This window comes from Dipodomys spectabilis, unplaced genomic scaffold (genome assembly GCF_019054845.1).
Source record: "Dipodomys spectabilis isolate Male_0828 unplaced genomic scaffold, ASM1905484v1 ptg000002l, whole genome shotgun sequence".
Lineage (NCBI taxonomy): Eukaryota > Metazoa > Chordata > Mammalia > Rodentia > Heteromyidae > Dipodomys > Dipodomys spectabilis.
Window position 1 is genome coordinate 39,898,136 of NW_024870679.1, and position 21,349 is coordinate 39,919,484.

Here is a 21,349-nt window from a genome sequence, read left to right on the forward strand (position 1 = left end):
GAGTTACGGGGGCCCCCGTAACCCCCTATTCTTCCTCGGGGTTCCCGCCGGCCGCTGCCGGTCGCTGCCGGCCGCCGGCGCCCGGCTCCCGCGGGGAGCGCCGCGCGGGGGGGAGGGGGAGCAGAGGGGCGGGCACGGAGCGGCGGTTTCTCTGTGCGCGCCTCTCAGGAGCTTTACGGCAGGACTCGTTCCCGGCGCCGGCCGCCGGCCCCAGCCTCGCGGGTCCGGAGCGAGGACAGGCGGAGGCCGTGAGGGAGGGAGCGCGAGCCGAGGCCCCGGCGAGCGGAGGCACGCGCCCGCCGGTCCGCACCCAGCCCCGCGTCGCCTACGCTTTCGCCTCCACCACAGCCGGAGCAGCCATGGCCGAGCGCCGCGCCTTCGCCCAGAAGATCAGCAGGTACCTCTCTCGCCGTGGGCCCGAGGAGGCGCGGGGAGCCCCGGCGGCCGGGCCTGGGAGGCGGGTGGGTGTGGCGGCGCCGGCGCCGCGGGGTTCTGAGGAGGTGGAGGGCGGCGGGCTGCGCGGGCGCCGCCGAGGCCTCGCGACGCCGGGCGGACGACCCCGGCCTTCGCGCGGGGGCCGCGGCCCGGGGCGCCGGGAGGGGCCAGGACGGCACGGGCCGAGACGACGCGCCGCTTCTGCGGGCGGCGGCTGGGCCTGGAGTTCGGCCGAGGCCCGAGGCAGGGCGGGCGGGCGGGTGGGGGAAGCTCGTCGTCCGACCGCTGGCGCTTCCCAAATTCTTTGTGTCCGCACCCCGGGGCGGCGGCGGCGGGGAAGGCTTGCCCCCTCCCTGCTGCCCGCCCACCGCTCCCCTCCCGCTCGCCCCCCACGCGGAGGGTGCACCCCAACAAAAGGAGCGGCGGGTGGGGGGGTGGGCGAAGAGGCCCCCTGTTCTTCCTCCCTTCCCCCCACCCCGCTTGCTCCGGAGTGGCTTTGCACCCAGGCTTCACATTGAGGCTAAAATGCAAAGTTGTGGGTTGTTGCTCTCCCCCCCCCCCCCCCCCAGGCTGGTCTGGTTTTTGTGTGTGAATTTAAACATGCGCCTCCCTTCCCTCCCCCGGTCTCTGCGTGTTGCTCCTCGGGAAGGTGGTTGCAGGGCAGCGGGCTTTCTTTCTACCTTGGCCTCGCTCTCGCGCTCAGGTCTTGTCCCGGGAACCTTCTATTGAAAAGGCGATCCAGGTTGAGATTTCTCAGTTTACCTGCCTGTAGCAGGTTGGTTGGACCCCACATGCACGCGCACACACACACACACACACACGGATTCTATTTGTAGAATTTCTTTATGGAATGAACTTACGTATTAGGCACTTGACATTTTTGGCTTTGATAAAACTATTTCTGTGAATTAATGGCATTCCAAGAATAGAAACATTCAAATGGAGTACCCTCTTTTGGGTCGGTTGGGTTTGTTTCCGAGGCTCTGAATCTTTAGTTTGCTGACATATCTTAGAGGTTTTTGGATCTACCAAAAAAGACCTGTCTTAACTACTAGACCTCGATATTGCTAACTCCCCCCCCCCCTTTTTTTTGAGGGACATGTTTTTCATTTAAAACTAACATCTCTTTGATAGTTTTTTTTTCCATTCCCGTTTAAAACTCACTTCTTTTTTTCTTGAGGCAAAATAGCAAGTTCTTAACAGCGTGGGCTCTGCTGTTTTCTTTGTTGGGATCTTGGCCAAATTGTTGAAACTCTTTTAACTTTTAGTTAGCTGGAAAGTAGAGATAGTACCTAGTTTATAGGATTATTTTGAGCATTAAAAGGCCTCATTTGTACAAAGTGCTTAGCATAGTACAAATGTTCATTTGTACTAAGTAGGATAACTTATACGAGGTATAGGAACTTACTGGTTTGATTTTTGAAAAAGAACCTAGTTTTATTTCTGAAGGTAATGCCATTAAGCAAAGATGTATTAATACATTTTGATATTTCCTTTTAATACAATCCAAAAATTTCTTTGAAAATTTGCCGATCGAGTGAATACATATTAGAAAGTAAGATATAAAATACTAACAAGGCTTATTTTCTATTAATGAACTTTTTGTCAGACAGGACAGGACTAGCTACAAGAAAAAGTACAATTAGCCGGGCGCTGGTGGCTCACGCCTGTAATCCTAGCTACTCAGGAGGCTGAGAGCTGAGGATCGCGGTTCAAAGCCAGCCCTGGCAGGAGAGACCGTGAGACTCCTATCTCCAATAAACCATCACAAAACCGGAAGTGGCGCTGTAGCTCAAGTGGTAGAGCGCTCGCCTTGAGCTGAAGAGCTGAGGGACAGCGCACAGGCCCAGAGTTCAAGTCCCACGACCGACAAAAAAAAAAGAAAAAGTACAATTAACAGCCCAAAATACAAATAAGAATAGTCTTGTAAAGTTATTAAATTAAGCCAATGGGAACAAAGAGATGTACTGGTTGGAGGCAGTCAGGCATGGCAGTGATACTGACATCCAGGTTTGTACCTGGACAGCCAGGTGGATGATGATGAGAGCAGTTATTAAAGGAGTATGAGAGGAAGGGTTTTGAGAGTGAGAAACTTGTGTGGAAATGACTTAGTTGTGGACAAGTTGAGTTTGAGGGCTCATGAATCATGTAACTAGAGAACATCTATTTAAATAGTTATTGGTGCAGGTTTAAGACACAAGAGAGATTGAGCCAAAGATGTAGGTCTGAGAATCATCAGCAAGTAGCTTGTGATGGAAGCCAGTGGAACTGATAAAACCATCCAGGGAAAATGTACAGACTAACTGGGAGAGAAAGCCAATGACATAACTGCACTAGATAATCATCTGCTAATTGTGAATGAAAGATGCTTTCCTTCTTGTTACAAAATATGTTTAAATAATACTTCTTAACTTCTTTTTCTGCTTCTAATTTTTCTAGAGGAGATGTGACACAAATTCTAGGGGTTTGACAGCCCGGTCCTGCCATTGGGCTAGTTCCTTGACTTGACTTCTGCCTCATTTTCCTTATATAAAGTTAGGGTAATCATCAGACTTTCCTCTATAAGGTTCTTGTGAGAATTAAGGAAATCAATGCTTCTAAATACTAAGTATCAATTATTTTATTATAATATTTATAATATGAATCTTAGAACCATTTCTTGGAAGTGGTAATCCTTTCTGTCATGTGCGTACACAATATTATTGTTCTGTGAAAAGCCTTACTGTTTTAAACCTTTTGTTCTTCTCTGCCCTTCCTCCTTCTCTCCCTCCCTCCCTCCCTTCATCCTTCCTACCTTCCTTCCTTCCATCCTTCCCCCCTCCCTTCCTTCCCTCGTTTTGTCTCCCTCTCTACTTTTCCTTTCCTCCCTTTTCCTTTTCCTCCTTCTCTTCCCTTCCCTTCCTTCTTCCCTTTCTTTGTTTTTCTTTAAAGCTTCATAATGGTCCAGAAAACCTTTACTTTAAAAAGAATTACTCTGATCTCTTTTCTGGCCCAGTTATTTTTTTAGCCCTTTGCATGTGGTACTGTTATTTTTAAGGCTGTGATTTGATAATTCCTTTTTTTTGGAGTCTGGTCGTGGGGCCTGAACTCTGGGCCTGGGTGTTGTCCCTCAGCTCTTCAGCTCAAGGCTAGCACTCTACCACTTGAGCCATAGTGCCACTTCCGGCTTTTTTCTTTTTGCTTAAGTGGTGCTGAGGAATCGAACCCAGAGCCTCATGCATGCAAGGCAAGTGCTCTACCACTGCGCCACCTTCTCAGCCCCTGATTTGATATTTTCTGAAAGCTCTTTTATTCATTTTTGACTGATTATACTGCTTAGCTCAGCTCAACATAGAAAAGCAGAATGGATTTTATCCATATCAAATAATTGCCTTTCCTCAGTAGTTGCTGCTTTTTGAGAACATGCCCATGCATTTATGGAATATTGACTGTTTGCAGATTAATGACCTGGGATTCTGATTGAATTATTTTGTCCTATCACTTGATGTAGGAGAATGAACATTTGTCAGCACTTATCTTCATAACTTGAAGAGGCAGAAAAACATAGTGAAGAATAACCAGGCACTGGGGTCAAGATTGCACAGATTGAAATTCTGCCTATACCACATAAGTGTGTATTTCTGAGTAGTTGATCAGATCTCTCAGCCTCTGATTCCTCATCAGAAAGAGATATAAAAGCTTTCATAAAATTGATGTACTGATTAAATGAGTCATACTAATTAAATGTGTCAATACATCTGAAACACTTAGAACTATGCTTAAAACAGGCATTCAAAATAAATCTTGGTTACTGTTATTCTTATTCCTATGTGATTTGCTATTATTACTACCAATTTCTTTTTTTTTTTTTTTTTGGGTCCGGTCGTGGGGCCTGAACTCTGGGCCTGGGCGCTGTCCCTCAGCTCTTCAGCTCAAGGCTAGCACTCTACCACTTGAGACACAGCGCCACTTCCGGCTTTTTTCTTTTTGCTTATGTGGTGCTGAGGAATCGAACCCAGGGCCTCGAGCATGCAAGGCAAGCGCTCTACCAATGAGCCAACTTCCCAGCCCATTACTACCAGTTTCTATATAGAGTTTGAGGCCTGCAAAGAGTGATACTATTTACCTAAATTGGGCACCTAGTCTTCTTATTTTTAGATATTATATTCCTTTTACTTGATTATTTTCTTTGGGCAAAGTATTTTCCATGTTGGCTTTACATTTTCTATTTAATGAAAGTATCTGGTGTTTTTTTTTTTTTTTTTGTCAGATCTCTTTCTTGGATACAACTTACTTAATCTTCGTTTATTTTAGTTTTTATCTGATAGTAACTCTGGCTGGATAGACCCATTCTTTTTTGGTGCCCATTCTGGGATTTGTACTTAAGGCTTGTTTGGGTGCTGTCCCTGAGCTGTTCTGCTTACAGGTAGTGCTCTACTACTACTTCTGGCATTTTTGGTGGTTAATTAGAGATAAAACTTTCCTGCCCTGGCTGATTTTGAAGATCCTTAGATCTCAGCCTTCTGAGTAGTTAGGATTACAGACATGAGCTACCAGCATCAAGGTTTAGACCAAATCTTTTCATCTGCAAAATCTACTTTGTTTAGTTTATAGTTCCATGTATTATTAGCTGTTTCAGTGCAACCTGTTTCAGCTCTTAGTTCAATATACTTTCCTTGGTCTTTTGATATACTTATCTAGCTAATATTTTTTTTTCCTCTATGAAGGAACTTAATGGAGGACTTCACTCATAATTAGGAGAGCACTGTATAAATGAGCTATACCAGACTTAATATTACTAATTTTCAATGCTGAATATGCACCCTATTTGTAGCTCCTAAGCTGCACAATAATGTTAGAAGGAGACTAGGACAGTTCTAGTTCCTTTTTTTTTAGTATATATTTTTTATTGTAAAGATACTGTTCAGAGGGGTTACAGTTACATGGGTAGGGTAATGAGTACATTTCCTATCAAGCATTGTTACCTCCTCCTTTGTTTTCCCCTACCATCCCTTCCTTCTCCACCTCCCCAACTCCTCCCCCCCAAAGTTGAAAAGTTCATTTTCAACTGCCCCTGAGCATCTTTGCTCAAGGCTAGTGTTCTACCGCTTGAGCCAGAGCTCCACCTCTGGCCTTCTTTTGGGGTTAATTTATTGGTGATAAGAGTCTCTCAGACTTTCTTGCCTGGGCTGGCTTCGAACTGCGTTCCTCAGCCTCAAAAGTAGTTAGTATTCCAGGCGTGAGTTACCATGTTGTTCTTTCATTAATGTTTTATTTTGATGAGGTTCATTTCATATTCTTTCCATTTCTCTTCATGCCCTGTCTTTCTGTCTCTGTCTCTCTGCCTGCCTGCTTGCCTTCTACCTTCCTCTTCTTTTCTTTGTGTCTCTCTGAGACAGGCTTTCCTTATGTAGCCAAACTAACCTGACCTTCATTTTACTTATCTACCTAGACATACTATTCTCTCATTATGTCATTTAATCATCTTTTCTTTGAGCCTGAAAGGTCTCTTGTCCCCAAAGCTTATTACCTATTTTATTGTACTTTAAATCCATTCCTCTCTACTTCCCTCAGAACTTTGATTTCATACTTTCCTCTTTCGTTTCTGATACCTTTTTTTTTTTTTTTAAAGATACAGTCTTAGCCTGGGATCAGTGGCTCCTGCCTGTAATCCTAGCTATTCAGGAGGTGTGAGATCTGAGGATTATTGTTCAGTCAGCCTGGATAGGAAAGTCCGTTAGACTCTTATCTACAATTAACTATCAGAAAGCTGGAATGTCACTATATAGCTCAAAGTGATACAGCATCAGCCTTGATTACAAAAGCTCAAGGACAGAGCCTAGGACTTGAGTTCAAGTCTCAGGACTGGTACCAAAAAAAAAAAAGTCTTGCTCTGTGGTTCAAGATGGCTTCAAGTTCTTCATCTTTCTTTTTCAGCTTCCTGAAAATGTATGTGTGTAATCCTAGTACTGTTTGGCTTTCTAACATCTTTATTCTTTTTTCCTCCATAAATTATGATTTTTTTCATTAAAAAGCAGAAAACTATTGAGTTTTCAAATGTTAGGAATTTTTAGCTGTCAATCCTTCCTTTTTCTGGTCACATTTTTTCCATGAATATTGTATAGTCATGACCACTTCCTGCTTATTCTCATGAATCCTTGGACCGTATGTATGTGCTTATCTTATGTATACTTGAATTATTGACGTTTTTCAGGAGTGGGGATTGGACCTAGGCCCTGCACATGTTAGGCGAGTGCTCTACCACTGTATATCCCAAGCTCTTGAGTAATAGACCCGTGCGCGCGTGCGCACACACACACACACACACACACACACACACACACACACACACTCACTCTCTCTCTCTCTCTCTCTCTCTCTCTCTCTCTCTCTCTCTCTCTCTCTCTCTCTCTCTCTCTCTGATGATGGGCTTGACTTCAAGGATTGGGTGATGTCCCTGAGCTTTTTTGCTCATTTAGTATTCTACCATTTGAATTACTACTCCCTGCTTTTTGGTGGTTAAATTGGACATAAGAATCTTACGGACTTTCCTGGTTGTACTGGCTTTGAACCATGATCCTCAGATTGCATCCTTTTGAGTAGCTAGGATTACAGGGGTGAACCACTAGCCCTCCAGCATAGAACTCCAACTCCTGATGGTTGGGAACTTTTGATATTCTTTCCTTCCCTCCCTCCCTCCCTCCCTCCCTCCCTCCTTCCCTCCTTCCCTTCCTTTCTTTTTTTTGGGGGGTCCGGTTGTGGGCCTGAACTCTGGGCCTGGGTGTTGTCCCTCAGCTCTTCAGCTCAAGGCTAGTGCTCTACCACTTGAGCCACAGTGCCACTTCCGGCTTTTTTCTTTTTGCTTATGTGGTGCTGAGGAATCAAACCCAGGGCCTCATGCATGCAAGGCAAGCGCTCTACCACTGAGCCACCTTCCCAGCCCCCTTCCTTTCTTTTTGCCACTCCTGGGGCTTGAAATCTGGGCCTGGGCACTGTCTCTGAGCTTCTTTTTGTTCAAGTCCTAGCGTTTTTCCACTTGAGCCACAGTACCACTTCCGGCTTTTTCTGTGTATGTGGTATTGAGGAATCGAACCCAAGACTTTATGCATGCAAGTCAAGCACTTTACCACTGAGCCACATTCCCAGCCCTGATACTTTTTATTTTTTTGTTGCTGATTTCATGAGGTTTTTTTTTTTCTTCTCTTAATTTTTAATTTCTACCTCCCCCAACACATGTTTTTATAGCACTCTTTGATGGTAGGTCAAGGTCTTGCTTTTATCTCTAGTGCTTAGAATTTATGGATACTGCCACACTGCCACCTTGGAGCACATTTGATTACTTCACTTTCACATAATCACATCACAGTTATAGCTGATCTAGTCTGCATCCTCTAGTTCAAATGTGTTGTTGAGTCTCCCCAAGATTAGCTTTCATCATAGCATTCTTTGTTCAAGAATGTAGTAGCATAGTTTCAGTTAAGTCCAAATGTTTGCTTTTTTTTTTTTTTTTTGGATCCGGTCGTGGGGCCTGAACTCTGGGCCTGGGCGCTGTCCCTCAGCTCTTCAGTTCAAGGCTAGCGCTCTACTACTGGAGCCACAGCGCCACTTCTGGCTTTTTCTGCTTAAGTGGTGCTGAGGAATCAAACCCAGGGCCTCAGGCATGCAAGGCAAGTGCTCTACCACTGAGCCACCTTCCCAGCCCGCTTGCTTGTATTTTAAGATGACCTGTAATCTGGTTTTCCTTTTGTTGTCCTCCTGAAGTCTGGTGCTATCACTGTATCCCCACAAATGCTATGCTTATTTTCATCTTTTTAACTGTTCTGCTATTTTTTTTTTTTTACATGTCCTTCCTCTTTTTAAAATCTTGTCCATTTTTCAGATTACTTCAATTTCCTATTCTAACTTTCAGGATAATCGTTTGCTTGTTTTTCTTTACTTTTACATCTATGTTTTTGAAGGTATTAAAAAATATACAAACATATGTTTTGCTTAAAATTATCTTAGTAAGGGTCAGTGCAGTACTTCAAACCTGTAATCCCAGCTACTCAGGAGATGGAGATCAAGAAAATTGACATTTGAGGCCAGTCCTGTCAAAAAGTAAATAAAACCCCATCTTACCACAAAAAGCTAGGTCTGGTAGTGCATTTTCCATCCCAACTATGCAGGAAATTTTGTTGTTGTAGTCTGAACTCTGGGCCTGGGCACTGTCCCTCACTCTTCAGCTCAGAGCTAGCGCTCTACCACTTGCACTACTTCTGGCTTTTTCTGCTTTTATGGTGCTGAGGAATCGAACATACAGCCTTGTGCATGCAAGGCAAGCACTCTACCACTGAGCCACCTTCCCAGCCCCAAGTTTTGTTTTGTTTGTTTTTGTTTTGTTTTGTCCATTGTGGTACTTGAATTCTGGGCCTAGGAGCTGTCCCTGCACTCATCAGCTCCAGGCGAGCGCGCTACCACTTGAGCTACAGAGCCATTTCCAAGCAGGAAATGTTAAGTAGGAAGGTTGTGGTCCAGGCTGTCTTGGGCATAAACTCAAGATCCTATCTCAAATAATCAAAGCAAAAAGGGGATAGGGCATGGCAAAGCAGAGCACCTTCCTAGCAAGTGTGAAACCCTGAGTTCAATTCCCAGAAGTTTGTATTATCAGAAGGGGATTCAGAAAGGTTTATCACCTTATCGGTTCAAAGGACATTGCATAAATACCTAAACACAACATAATGAAATCCTCCAAATATTGTCTGACAAAGGGAGGAGGAAGGAATGGGAATACAGAGGAAGTAAATTTGTTCAAAGTGCATGGTGTGTGTAGAAATAAAACAATGAAGACTGGGAATGTGGTTTAGTGGTAGAGTGATTGCCTAGCATGCATGAAACTTTGTGTTTGATTCCTCAGTACCACATAAACAGAAAAAGCCAGAAGTGGCTCTGTGGCTCTAGTGGCAGAGTGCTAACCTTGAGCAAAAGAAGCTTAGGGACTGTGCTCAGGCCCTGAGTTCAAGCCTCAGGAAATTTTTTTTGCCGGTGGGTTGTGGGGCTTGAACACTGGGCTTAGGCACTCTCCCTGGGCTCTTCTGCTCAAGGTTAGTGCTCTACCACTTTGAGCCACAATGCTACTTCTGGTTTTTTGGTGGTTAATTGGGTTTAAGATTCTCATGGAGGGGCTAGGAAGGTGGCTCAGTGGTAGAGCGCTTGCCTTGCATGCACGAGGCCCTGGGTTTGATTCCTCAGCACCACATAAGCAAAAAGAAAAAAACCGGAAGTGGCGCTGTGGCTCAAGTGGTAGAGCACTAGCCTTGAGTTGAAGAGCTGAGGGACAGTGCCCAGGCCCAGAGTTCAGGCCCCACGACTGGACCCCCCCCCCCAAAAAAAAAAAAAAAGATTCTCATGGACTTTCCTGACTGGGCTGGCTTTGAACCATCATCTTCAGATCTCAGCCTCCTGAGTAACTAGGATTACAGACATGAGCCACTGGTGCCTGGCTAGGACACAGAACTTTGTGACTCTGCCTCAAATTTTCCTATTTCTAGCTCTTTCTCATAATTCTTTTTTTTAAAATATGGTTTCTTCCTTATCTTTACAGAGTAGTTCCAACTGTACCCAGTCTCTTTGAAAAACAAAAACCCCCAAAACTCTGTCTTTATTGAAGTATATTTTACACACTATAAGATTTATTCATTTAGAGTACATAATTAAGTGATTTTGTTTAATTTATAATCATAAAACTATCGTGTGCAATACAACTTTAGAGTCTTTCTATCACTCCCCAAAAAACATTTTTGTGCCAGTTTTCAGTCACTTTTGTTTTTACCCTGAACTCTAGACAATTGCGAATCTTACTTATCTCTAGACTTTCCCTTTCTGAACATTTCACATTAGGACTATGTCTTAAGTGTTATATATATTATGTAAAAGGATGATTTTGTTGTGTTCTGTTGTTTCCACATCTATTTTAAGTATTTTAGTTTTTCTGAGCTTTTAGTACTTATTCTGGTTCAGTCTTCTTGTGTTCCCAAAGACTATAACCAGACTTAGAAGTGACTCTAAGATAATGCCTTATTGTTTTATTTAGCTACCCATGAAATACAGGAAACAGATCCCCAGAGTGGTGGCAGTGTCTTTATAGTTAATATATTTTATGTAATAAAAACAATATGCATATATTTAATATATATAACATTTTATAATAAATTATATTTAACATATAATATATAGTTAATATATTTTATTTAAGTTTCTCAGTTTAATAGCTGAAATAATATGATTAAGAGATGATTAATTGGCAAGGGTTTTCTTAGCTCTTTATGGAGTAATGTGATATTTTAACAATTGAATCATTTTTTAATTTGATGAAATGAACAGCAGTTTGCTATTCCAATTACTCATGGTTAAGCTCCAGAAATACTGAGGCAGTGATGAGATTGGTAGGTAGAGACTGCTTGTTTTCCATGTCTCTTTTTAAAGGCCTCTTCTGTTATCTCAATTTTGACAAATGGATCAGAAATGTAAAGACTTTAAACATGATGAATACTCACATTATGGGCTTTATTGAAAAGCCTAATGGAACCCACAGCTAACGTGAATGTTCCTATCTTTTCATACCAGTGCTTTAGAACTTGCCCTTTGTGCTCTATACAATCTGCTTTCCCTCTCAGATATTTCACTCTCTCTCCAATTTCAATTCTAAATTCTGATTGTTTATTGAAGCTCTTTTTTTCTTCCCATTCCTTCCTTGCCTCTGTTGCAAGCTATCCTTTTGTTTTGTTTTAATACTTTTAAATTAATAGCCTTTTTGGCTGAGCAGATTTAGGTTTACCCAAATGAGTGGAAAGTATGGAGCATATATATTACGTTCCTCCATGTGTCCCCTATTAACATCTTATATCAATGTGATACTGATACTCTGTATGTGTGTGTGTGTGTATGTGTTATGTAGGACTGAGTTTCCAGTTTGTTAGGTAGGCAGCTGCTCTAACTGCTTGAGCCACACTCACACTTTGCTCTGATTCTTTTATGTTTTTGTTTTGTTTTTGTTTTCGGCCAGTCCTTGAACTCAGAGCCTGGGCACTGTCCCTGAGCTTCTTTTTGCTCAAGGCTAGCACTCTACCACTTGAGCCACAGAGCCATTTCTGGCTTTTTCTGTTAATGTGGTACTGAGGAATTGAACCGAGGGCTTTATGTATGCTAGGCAAGCACTCTGTCACTAAGCCATATTCCAAACCCCTCTGATTCTTTTTGAGATAGGGTCTTCCTTTTTTTCTTATGCTGGCTCTTATTCTTGTTTCCTGTCCCAGCTGGGATGACAAGTTTAAGATATCGTATGCAGTTTCCTTCCAACCTTAGCCTGTGTATAACTGAAATAACAAATATGTAACCAACACACCCAGCTGGGATGACCTTGAACTAGATAGGATCCTCCCAATTTCTGCCTCCAAGTTGCTAGGATTACAGCATCTGGCACCTGACTCATTTGTTACTTGTAAGTAGTAAGCTAATAGTAATACTATTATGAAGTAGAGAAGTAGGTTACGTTAAGGTTCACATTTTGTGCTGCAAATTTTGTAGATTTTGGTAATGATTGATATATATATACATATATATATTCACCATTACAGTGTCAAACAGAATAAATTCCCTGCTCTAAGCATTCTTTGTATTCTACTTATTCATCACTCCTTTCTCCTTTTTAGCCCCTGAGAACCACTGATCTTCTTACTTTTCTGTTGTTTTGAGTTTCCACTGTCATATAGTTGGAATCATACAGTATATAGCCTATCCAGTCTGTTTTTGTCACTTAGTAATATTCTTTTCATGGTTTGATAGCTTATTTACTTTTATCTTTGAATAATATTCCATTGTACAGATGTACAGTGGTTCATTTATTCATTCACTCATCAAAGAGCAGCTTATTTGCTTATTTGTGAATAATGACTTTTAAAACATAAATATAAAGCACTTTAAGTCATTTGTAAAGAAGTTAGCCAAGGGCTGGGAAGGTGGCTTAGTGGTAGAACACTTTCCTTGCATGCATGAGGCCCTGGGTTTGATTCCTCAGCATCACATAAGCAAAAAGAAAAAAGCTGGAACTGGCGCTGTGGCTCAAGTGGTAGAGTGCTAGCCTTGAGCTGAAGAGCTGAGGGACAGTGCCCAGGCCCAGAGTTCAGGCCCCACGACCGGACCCTCCCCCCCCCCCCAAAAAAAAAAAAAAGTTAGCCAGCTAGGTGCCAGTGGCTCATTCCTGTAATCCTAGCCTACTCAGGAGGCTAGATCTGTGGATCGCAGTTTCAAGCTGGCCTGAGCAGGAAAGTCCATGAGACTCTTATCTCTAATCAACTACCAAAAGCCAGGACCAAAGCTGTGGCTCAAGTGGAAGAGCACTAGCCTTGAGCAAAAAAGCTTGGGGACAGCACCCAGGCTCTGAAGACTGGCCAGGAAAAGAAAAAGAAGTTGAGCTAATTCAGAATCTGGAGTCTTTTTAATTTTTAATTTGCCAGTCCTGGGGCTTGTACTCAGGGCTTGGGCACTGTCCCTGAACTTCTTTTGCTCAAGACTGGCACTCTACCACTTGAGCCACAGCGCCACTTCTGGCTTTTTCTATTTATGTGGTACTGGGGAATTGAACCCAGGCTTCATGCATGCTAAGCAAGCACTCTACCACTGAGCTACCTTCCCAGCCCAGTATCGGAGTCTTAAAGAATAACATCATTAAATCAAAGCTCCTCTTCTCCCCCAGTCCCCCAGGTCCTGGGGCTTGGACTCAGGGTCTGAGCGTCTTTGTGCTCAAGGCTAGTGGTCTACCTCTTGAACCACACAGCACCACTTCAGCCTTTTTCTGAGTAGTTTATTGGAGATAAGAGTCTGATGGACTTTCCTGTTCAGGCTGGCATTGAACTCTGATCCTCAGATCTCAACCTCCTGAGTTGCTAAGATTACAGGCATGAGCCACTGGCACCCAATGAGTCAAAACTTTTAAATTACATATTGCGTGCATAAGAATATGCACTAAATGGGTATAATGATTCCATGTGAAAGAAGGAAGAAAATATTGAAGAGTACTGGTGGCATGATTATATGTTAAATTTGGATAATATTTGGAAATAGGATTCTTGTGAGACTTAGCTGGAAATTCTAACTAGGACCAAGATATTCTGAATTCAACCATTGGTTTGAGATAATTCTAAAAACTGTCTTCAGGCTGACCCAGAAACCCGGCGGTCAGGTTTCTGTCATTTCATATGCATGGGATGAAAGGAAGAAAATAGGTTTCATTTTTGGAAGAGAGTTAAAGAATAAAAAGGCAAGATTTATAAAATACAGAAGAAACAGCTTGATGGTCTTGGTAGAGGTTAGACAAAATTTGTTTTGTATTTGTTACATTGTTTTCTTAATGAAAATATTTCTAATGGGGAAAATTACTTAGCTATATGATTTAGGATACACTGAATATTTTTATTTAGTTTGTGGAATCTAAAAAATACAGAGATTAGTGACCTGTAAATCCCATTTGCATATCTAAAGTATTCGTGTTTAGAAATACTATTTTCTTAAATAAATTTGAAATGCTAAGCCAAGGTCAGTGGCTCTTGCCTATAATTGATTATAGCTCTTCAGGAGACTGAGATCTGAGAATTGTGGTTCAGAGGTAAGCCCAAGCAGACAAATTTAAGGGCCTTTCCAGTTAACCAACAAAATGCCAGAAGTGAAAGTGTGATTAAAATGTTAGAGCACCAGCTCTGAGTGGAAAAAGTCAAATGAGAGTGCAAGGCCTGAAGTTCAAACTGTAGTATTGGCGTGCACATGATCATACAACTTGCTTGTGCACATACACGCATACACATTTGTGTGCCTCAAGAACCAACACATGGGGCTGGGAAGGTGGCTCAGTGGTACAGCACTTGCCTTGCATGCCTGATGCCTTGGGTTCGATTCCTCAGCACCACATAAGCAAAAAGAAAAAAAACAGAAATGGCGCTGTGGCTCAAGTAGTAGAGCGCTAGCCTTGAGCTGAAGAGCTGAGGGACAGCGCCTAGGCCCAGAGTTCAGGCCCCACGACTGGACCCCCCCCCCCAAAAAAAAAAAAAAAAAAAAAAGAAAAAGAACCAACATACACTTTGGAATCTTAGGGCTTTTAAATAATCCTGATTTTTTTTTTTCTGTCAGTTGTGGGGCTTGAACTCTGGTCTTGGGCACTTTCCCTGAGCTCTTCAGCTCAAGGCAAGCTACAGCGCCACTTCTGATTTTCTGGTGGTTTATTGTCAGTAAGCGTCTCACAGAAGCCCGGTGCCGGCTCATGCTTGTAATCCTAGCTACTCAAGAGGCTGAGATCTGAGGATCGTGGTTCAAAGCCAGCCCAGACAGCAAAGTCCGTGAGACTCTTATCTCCAATAAACCACTAGAAAACTGGAAGTGGCGCTGTGGCTCAAGTGGTAGAGTGCTCGCCTTGAGCTGAAGAGCGCAGGGACAGCATCCAAGCTCAGAGTTCAAGCCCCATGACCAACAACAACAACAAAAAGAGTCTCACAGACTTCCCTGTCTGTGCTGGCTTTGAACCGTGATCCTCAGATCTTAGCCTCCTGAGTATCTAGGATTACAGGTGTGAGCCACTGGTGCCCAGCTAATCCTGATTTTTCAAACATAAAGATTTTTATGTTGTTTTGGTAGTGTCTTTGTGTTTACTCCATTTGTCTGTAGGTTTGCAGCACTCCAGTTCATTCAGGCCTCAGCCCTCAGCCTCTAAAATAGCTAGGATTACAGGTGTTAGTCACCAGTGTCCTGATCTGTATATTTTAAGTGGCTTGGCTTGAACCCTGATCTTTTCAGAGTGGTGTATAGTAAACATTTTAGAGAAGAAAGATGAATACAACTAATTCTGTTTAGTAGAGCATGCATGAAATATGGAAAAATAACTAAGAAAGAAGAAAATAAAAGTTAGGGTTTGGTAAATGTTCTAAGACTTTTAGAGTGATGTGGTATTTTTAGGCAGTTTTGAGACAGTAAATTAGCATGAAAATCTTGGCATTTAAGTTCGACTCTAAAAACCCAAGTAATTTGGCTGGATTGCTGGTGATTCATGCCTGGATACCTACCTACTTAAGAGGTAGAGATCAGGAGGATCCTAGTTCAAGGGTAGCCCAGACGAAAAGTTCCACAGATGACATTTCCGCAAATTATGGCATAATGGAGCATATGTGTTATCCCAGCTGAGATCAGGAGGATTTGACGTTTGAAGCCAATTTGGGCAAAAAAGTTTATGAGATCAGAAAAAGTTGGGCTTTGTGGTATGCTCCTCCAATCCCAGCTACAGAAGGTGTGGTAAGATTATTTTTTTTGTTTCATTTTTTTTTTTTGGGGGGGTCCGGTCTTGAGGCCTGAACTCTGGGCCTGGGCACTGTCCCTCAGCTCTTCAGCTCAAGGCTAGTGCTCTACCACTTGAGCCACAATCCCACTTCCGGCTTTTTTCTTTTTGCTTATGTGGTGCTGAGGAATTGAACCCAGGGCCTCAGGCATGCAAGGCAAGCGCTCTACCACTGAGCCACCTTCCCAGCCCCTGTGGTAAGATTATTATCCAGGCTGGTTCAGGGTAAAAAATGAGACCCTGCCTCAAAAATAACTGGAACAAGCTTAGTGCTAGTGGCTTGCACCTGTAATACTAGCTACTCCAGAGGCAGAGATTGGGAGTATTGTGGTTTGAGGCTGGCATGAGCATATATCTAAGACCTCTTCTCAACCAGTAGCCGAGTACTATAGTGTATACCTTTCCCCTTAGCTACTTGGGAATCTGTGATCAGGATGATTTTAATTCCTGGCCAGCCTGGGCAGAAAAGTCTACAGACCATTTAAATAGAAGCTGGCTGTGGTGGCATATATATGTTATCCTTGCTATGGTGGGAAGCAAAACACAAGGATCTCAGTCCAGGCCTGCTCCTGGGTGCAGAAAGCAAGACTGTATATCAAACATAACTAGTTCAACAAAGGACTGAGGGCTTGTCTCAAGTGGTAGAACATCTGCATAGTAGATGTGAAGCCCTTATTACAAACCCACTACCACATCCTCCCCCAGAAAATCCTCAAACGAGCTCATAATTGGACTGATTAACATAGGAGGGAAGCATTTTAAGTTTGACAGGAATGTAGAAGGGGGGTTATGAAAGGTTGGGGAGGTAAATTAGGGTAATTATTATTACACTAATATTATTAGTTTGTTATTGATAGGGTGGAAAGACATTTATGTATTAAATAAAAATAAGGAGGCGTTTTCAGAGTCATAAATGAGAAGCAGTGGTATTAGAAAGAAAGCTTTTTTTCCTCCCTAATTGTTACTGTATGTTGATTTGTTTAGAAAGTATTTTAGAATTGATACATCTTTAAAGTATACTTGAGTGGTTCAAGTACCAGCCAAGCCAGCAAGGGAGCTGAGCAAGTTCAAGAGACTGAGTTCAAGCCCAGTACTGGTAGCCTCCCCTCCAACCCTTATGTCTATATTTGTAGAACTATATATTTATATAGAAGTATTTTTATAAATATGTATCTTTAAACTATACAACATTAGAAATCCATATATCTATATTTATATAAATATGTTTATATGCTTATATATAAACATTTCTATAAGTGTGCATTAAAATGTACACATATATGTATGTAAGTAAAAAAAGCCCTAAGTCTATATTTATACAACTATATACATACTTATATGTATATATTTATCAAAACTATGTATGTTAAAAGGCACACATATAATACATATTAAAATGTACATATATTTCTATAAATATATATTTAGAAAAATCTGTATTTACAAATTGTATTTACAATACATTTTTAAATTATACTTATAAAATTTATAAATATGTATTTATAGAAATCCATATGTATATTTTAATCCATTTTTTTATAGGTTCCATCTACCATAGATAACACTTATGGTTCTTAAAATGCCATGTTTTAGCTGGATATCAGTGTCTCAGGCCTGTAATCCAAGCTACTCAGGAAGCTAGACATGAAGATCATGGTTCAACTAGAGACTCTTATCGCCAGTTATTGACCAAAAAGCTGGAAGGTAACTGTGGCTCAAGTGGTAAAGTGCTAGCTTTGAGCAACAAAAACTTAGAGACAATGCCTAGCCCTGAGTTCAAACCCTAGGACTGGCAAAAAAAAAAAGAAGGCATATTTAATTTAATTAATTTATTTTGTTGGTCGGAGGGCTTTAATTCAAGGCTTGGGTGCTGTCCCTGAGCTCTTTCACTTAAGGCTAGTGCTCTGCCACTTTGAACCACAACTCTACTTCCAGTTTCCTGGTAATTAGTTGGAGATATGAGTCTCATGGATTTTTCTGCTCAGACTGGCTTGGAACCACAATCCTCAGATCTCAGTCTCCTGAGTAGCTAGGATTACAGATGTGAGCCAACAGCACATGGCAAGGGCTTATTTTGAAAAAATCCTCGTAGACATTGGCTATAACTCTTTTACTGTACATCAGCATTATAAATATGTTTTATTATATAAGCTAGAAAAGTATTTCCTGAAATTCTTTCATGAGTTTGTAGTCTTATTAATATGCTGAGACTTTGTTGTTCTTTAAATAAATCTTTAATATACTATGTCCATTGTAAATGAGCTTTTAAAAATAATGTATAATTAATTATACTGATTACTTTGTTGTTGTTGTTGCTGTCTTAGAACGGTGGCAGCTGAAGTTAGAAAGCAGATTTCTGGACAGTACAGTGGTTCTCCCCAGCTGCTTAAAAACCTCAACCTAGTCAGCAGTCTGTCTCATCATACCACAGTAAGTAACATCTTCAACATGCACCAGATATACTCCTGAGGAGGCCATTCAAAAGTAATGGCAAGACATGAGCCAATAAATTGGTTGTGTTACTAGTTGTATAACCTTATTTGTTTCCACTTCAGGAAATTTGATTGGGAAGAAGGTTTTAGGGAGTGTTATAGAAGGTTTCGTTTACTAGTCAACTCTGAAACTTTATAGTCAGGATTTAATTAAACTAGAATTTTATATTTAGAACTTTATATTAGAGTATTATATGAGATATAGGAATCTCTTTCAGTTGAGCATAGTGGTGCATTCCTGTAATCTTGGAAGGCAGAGATAGGAGGATTGTGAACTGAGACCAGCACACGAAATAGGCTATCTCAAAAATAAGCTGATATGGTGATTCACAACTATAATCTTAGCTACTCAGGAGACAAAGGAAGTATTGCAGTCCAAGGGTGGCCCTGACAAAAGTAGGAAAGCCTACCTGAAAATCTAAAAGCAAAAGGATGTGATATGACTTTAGTGATAAGAGTGTTCACCCATCAAGCATAAATTCTTGAGTTTAATCACCCTCAAGTAAAAAAGGGCTTTAGAATATCACCTGTAATCCTCCTGTCTCTGCTTTTCTGAGTAGCAGTGACTAGAAGCATGTACCACCACACCTGACTTTTAATTCATTTTCTTAACAGTATCTTAGATTTATCAAATTGTTTTTTGTGATTGTTCCTTTTTGTGTCATGTCTAATTTTCAAATTGTCTTAATTTTCACATTGGAAAAACATTCTGCTGTCTGCTTCAAATTGCTGTAGTTTTAGCATTTTTGTTTACCTCTATGATCTATGTCAATACATTGTTATGAAAGGATTTTATTTATTTATTTTTTAATATGGACATCCTGTTCTACCACAAAAGATTTCACTTTTCCTATTGAATTGCTTTCTTTTCTCTTTGTGAAGAAAACTGCCATACACCAAGTGTGGTGTACTCACCTATAAACCTGGCACTTAGGAGATAAAAGCAAGAAGACTGTGAGTTTGAGACCAGCCAGAGCTATAGGGAGTTGCTGGCCAACCTTTGCTATATAGTGAGACCTTAACTCAATAAGCAAACAAAAGAACATCATCATAGTATAATATGTACTTGATGTAATAGGCGGTTAAAATAGTTCAGAGAAAAGTAACCATATATTTTGTAGTTTCAAATTTCTACTCTACCATGTTTGGCTACTTTATTTTCAGAGGTTGCTTAACTTTTTTTTCTGAGATACTGGGCTTTGAACTTAGTGCTTCAGCTTGTTATACTGGTGCTCTACCACCTGAACCATATCTCCAATCCTGTTTTTCAGTGGTAAGTTTTGAAATAGAGTTTTGATTCCAACCTAGGTCTCATTTGAGTGTGATCTTTCTACTTTAGGCTTCTCTTTGTTGCTGGGATTACAGATATGTGCTATATCATGTTTTATAACATCTTTTTGTGGAGATAAATCTCATAGACTTTTTAAAATTTTTACTTTTATTGTAAGGATGATGTACAGAGAGGTTACTGTTACATAAGTCAGGTATTGAGTACATTTCTTTTTGAATAGTAGTCAGACTTTTGTCCCTGGACCAGCCTGAAACCACTATCCTCTTATTCTCAGCCTCCCATGTAATTTGGGATGACAGGCATGTATAACTGCCCAGTTGCAGATGGAGAAGGTATTTTATAAACTGCTGCCCAGGCTGGCCTTGAACAATGATCCTCAATTTCAGCTTCCCAAGCAGCTAGGATTACAGGCTTTAGCCCAGCCTATTTTCAGAAGTTGGTTAACTTCTTTGAGTGCAAATGCCTGCATTTGGTAACTGTCTTCATTTGTAAGTTTTTTCTAGCTTAAGGGGTTTAGGGGACTTTTAAATAAAATAACATAATGATAAAGATAATGATAGCTACTATCTTTTGAGTATTTACAACAGGCTAGTCATTAATTTTTTTGTTTTGGTTGTTTATCCTGGGGACTTGAACTCAGAACCTGGGTGCTGTCCTTTAGCTTCTTTAGCTCAAGACTAGTGCTTTACCACTTGAGCCACAGCTCCAATTCTGGCTTTTTAGGTTATTAAAGAGTCTCAGACTTGGCTGTCCAGGCTGGCTTTGAATCTTGATCCTCAGCCCTCAGCCTCTTGAGTAGCTAAGATTTTATATACTAGTCAATTAATTATTTTACTTGATATCTTTAAAATGTTACTCTACCTGTTGTTCAGATTAAAGCAAGATTAAGGCACCTTTTAAAAAAAATATTTATTTTCTGTTTATGTGGTACTAAGGAATTGAACCCAGTGCCTCAAGCATGCTAGGCAAAACACTCAACCACTAAGCCACATTCCCATCCCAAGGCACCTTCTTAATAACACATAGGCAGATCCTATGTTTCTATTTAATTTGAACATCTTGAGAAGTAACATGTTTTTATTTTATTATCTAAAACTGTACCCCTATTATATATGCTTCATAGTTTTCCTAAATATTTTTTTTCTTTCTTGAATTGATAAGAAGCAGGATACCTTATTAAAAGGTTACTTTCAGCCTGGTGCCTGTGGCTCACATCTGTAATCTTAGCTACTCAGGAGGTTGAGATCTGAGGATCACGGTTCTAAGCCAGCCCTAGCAAGAAAGTCTGTTGAGACTCTTACTGCCAGTAAACTACTTAGAAAAAGCCATAAGTGGTGCCATGTCTCAAGTGGCAGAGTGCTAGTCTTGAGCACAAAGAGGCTCAGGGGTAGCACCCAGGCCCTGAGTTCAAGCCCCAGGACTGGCCAAAAAAAAAAAAAAGAAAAGAAAAGAAAAAATAAATTATTAAAGCCTGGCTAAAAATGCAGTGAAATTTTTTCTTTTTGCTAGTACATTCTTTGAATAGGGGTTGTATATTACTTTTCTGTGGCTTAAAAGTACCACAGAGTAGGTGGCTTAGAACAATAGAAATTTATTCTCTTTTACACACAGAGGCTGAAATTTTGAAGTCAGTATCACTGGACTGAAATCAACTTTTTAGTAGAGCTATAATCCTTTCAGAAGTTGTAGAGGACAATCAGTTCTTTGCCTCCTCTAGATTCTGGTGGCTTCTGGCATTCCTCATCTGTGGCAGAACCACATATCATTAAGGCAAGAATCTTCTAATTTTTCTTTGCTCCA

General features: G+C 41.2%; 1 protein-coding gene across 5 annotated transcripts in view; it reads left to right on the forward strand.

The window, feature by feature from the left end:
* The first annotated feature begins 236 nt into the window (after window positions 1-236).
* Dock7 (dedicator of cytokinesis 7) overlaps window positions 237-21,349 on the forward strand; it is a 195,988-nt gene continuing 174,875 nt past the window's right edge. For all 5 annotated transcript variants that reach the window (XM_042676205.1, XM_042676213.1, XM_042676221.1 and 2 more), the window contains exons 1-2: window positions 237-397; window positions 18,091-18,196. In XM_042676205.1, coding sequence (XP_042532139.1) covers window positions 360-397; window positions 18,091-18,196 — 144 coding nt within the window. In that variant the 5' untranslated portion in view covers window positions 237-359. The remainder of the gene's footprint in view (window positions 398-18,090; window positions 18,197-21,349) is intronic.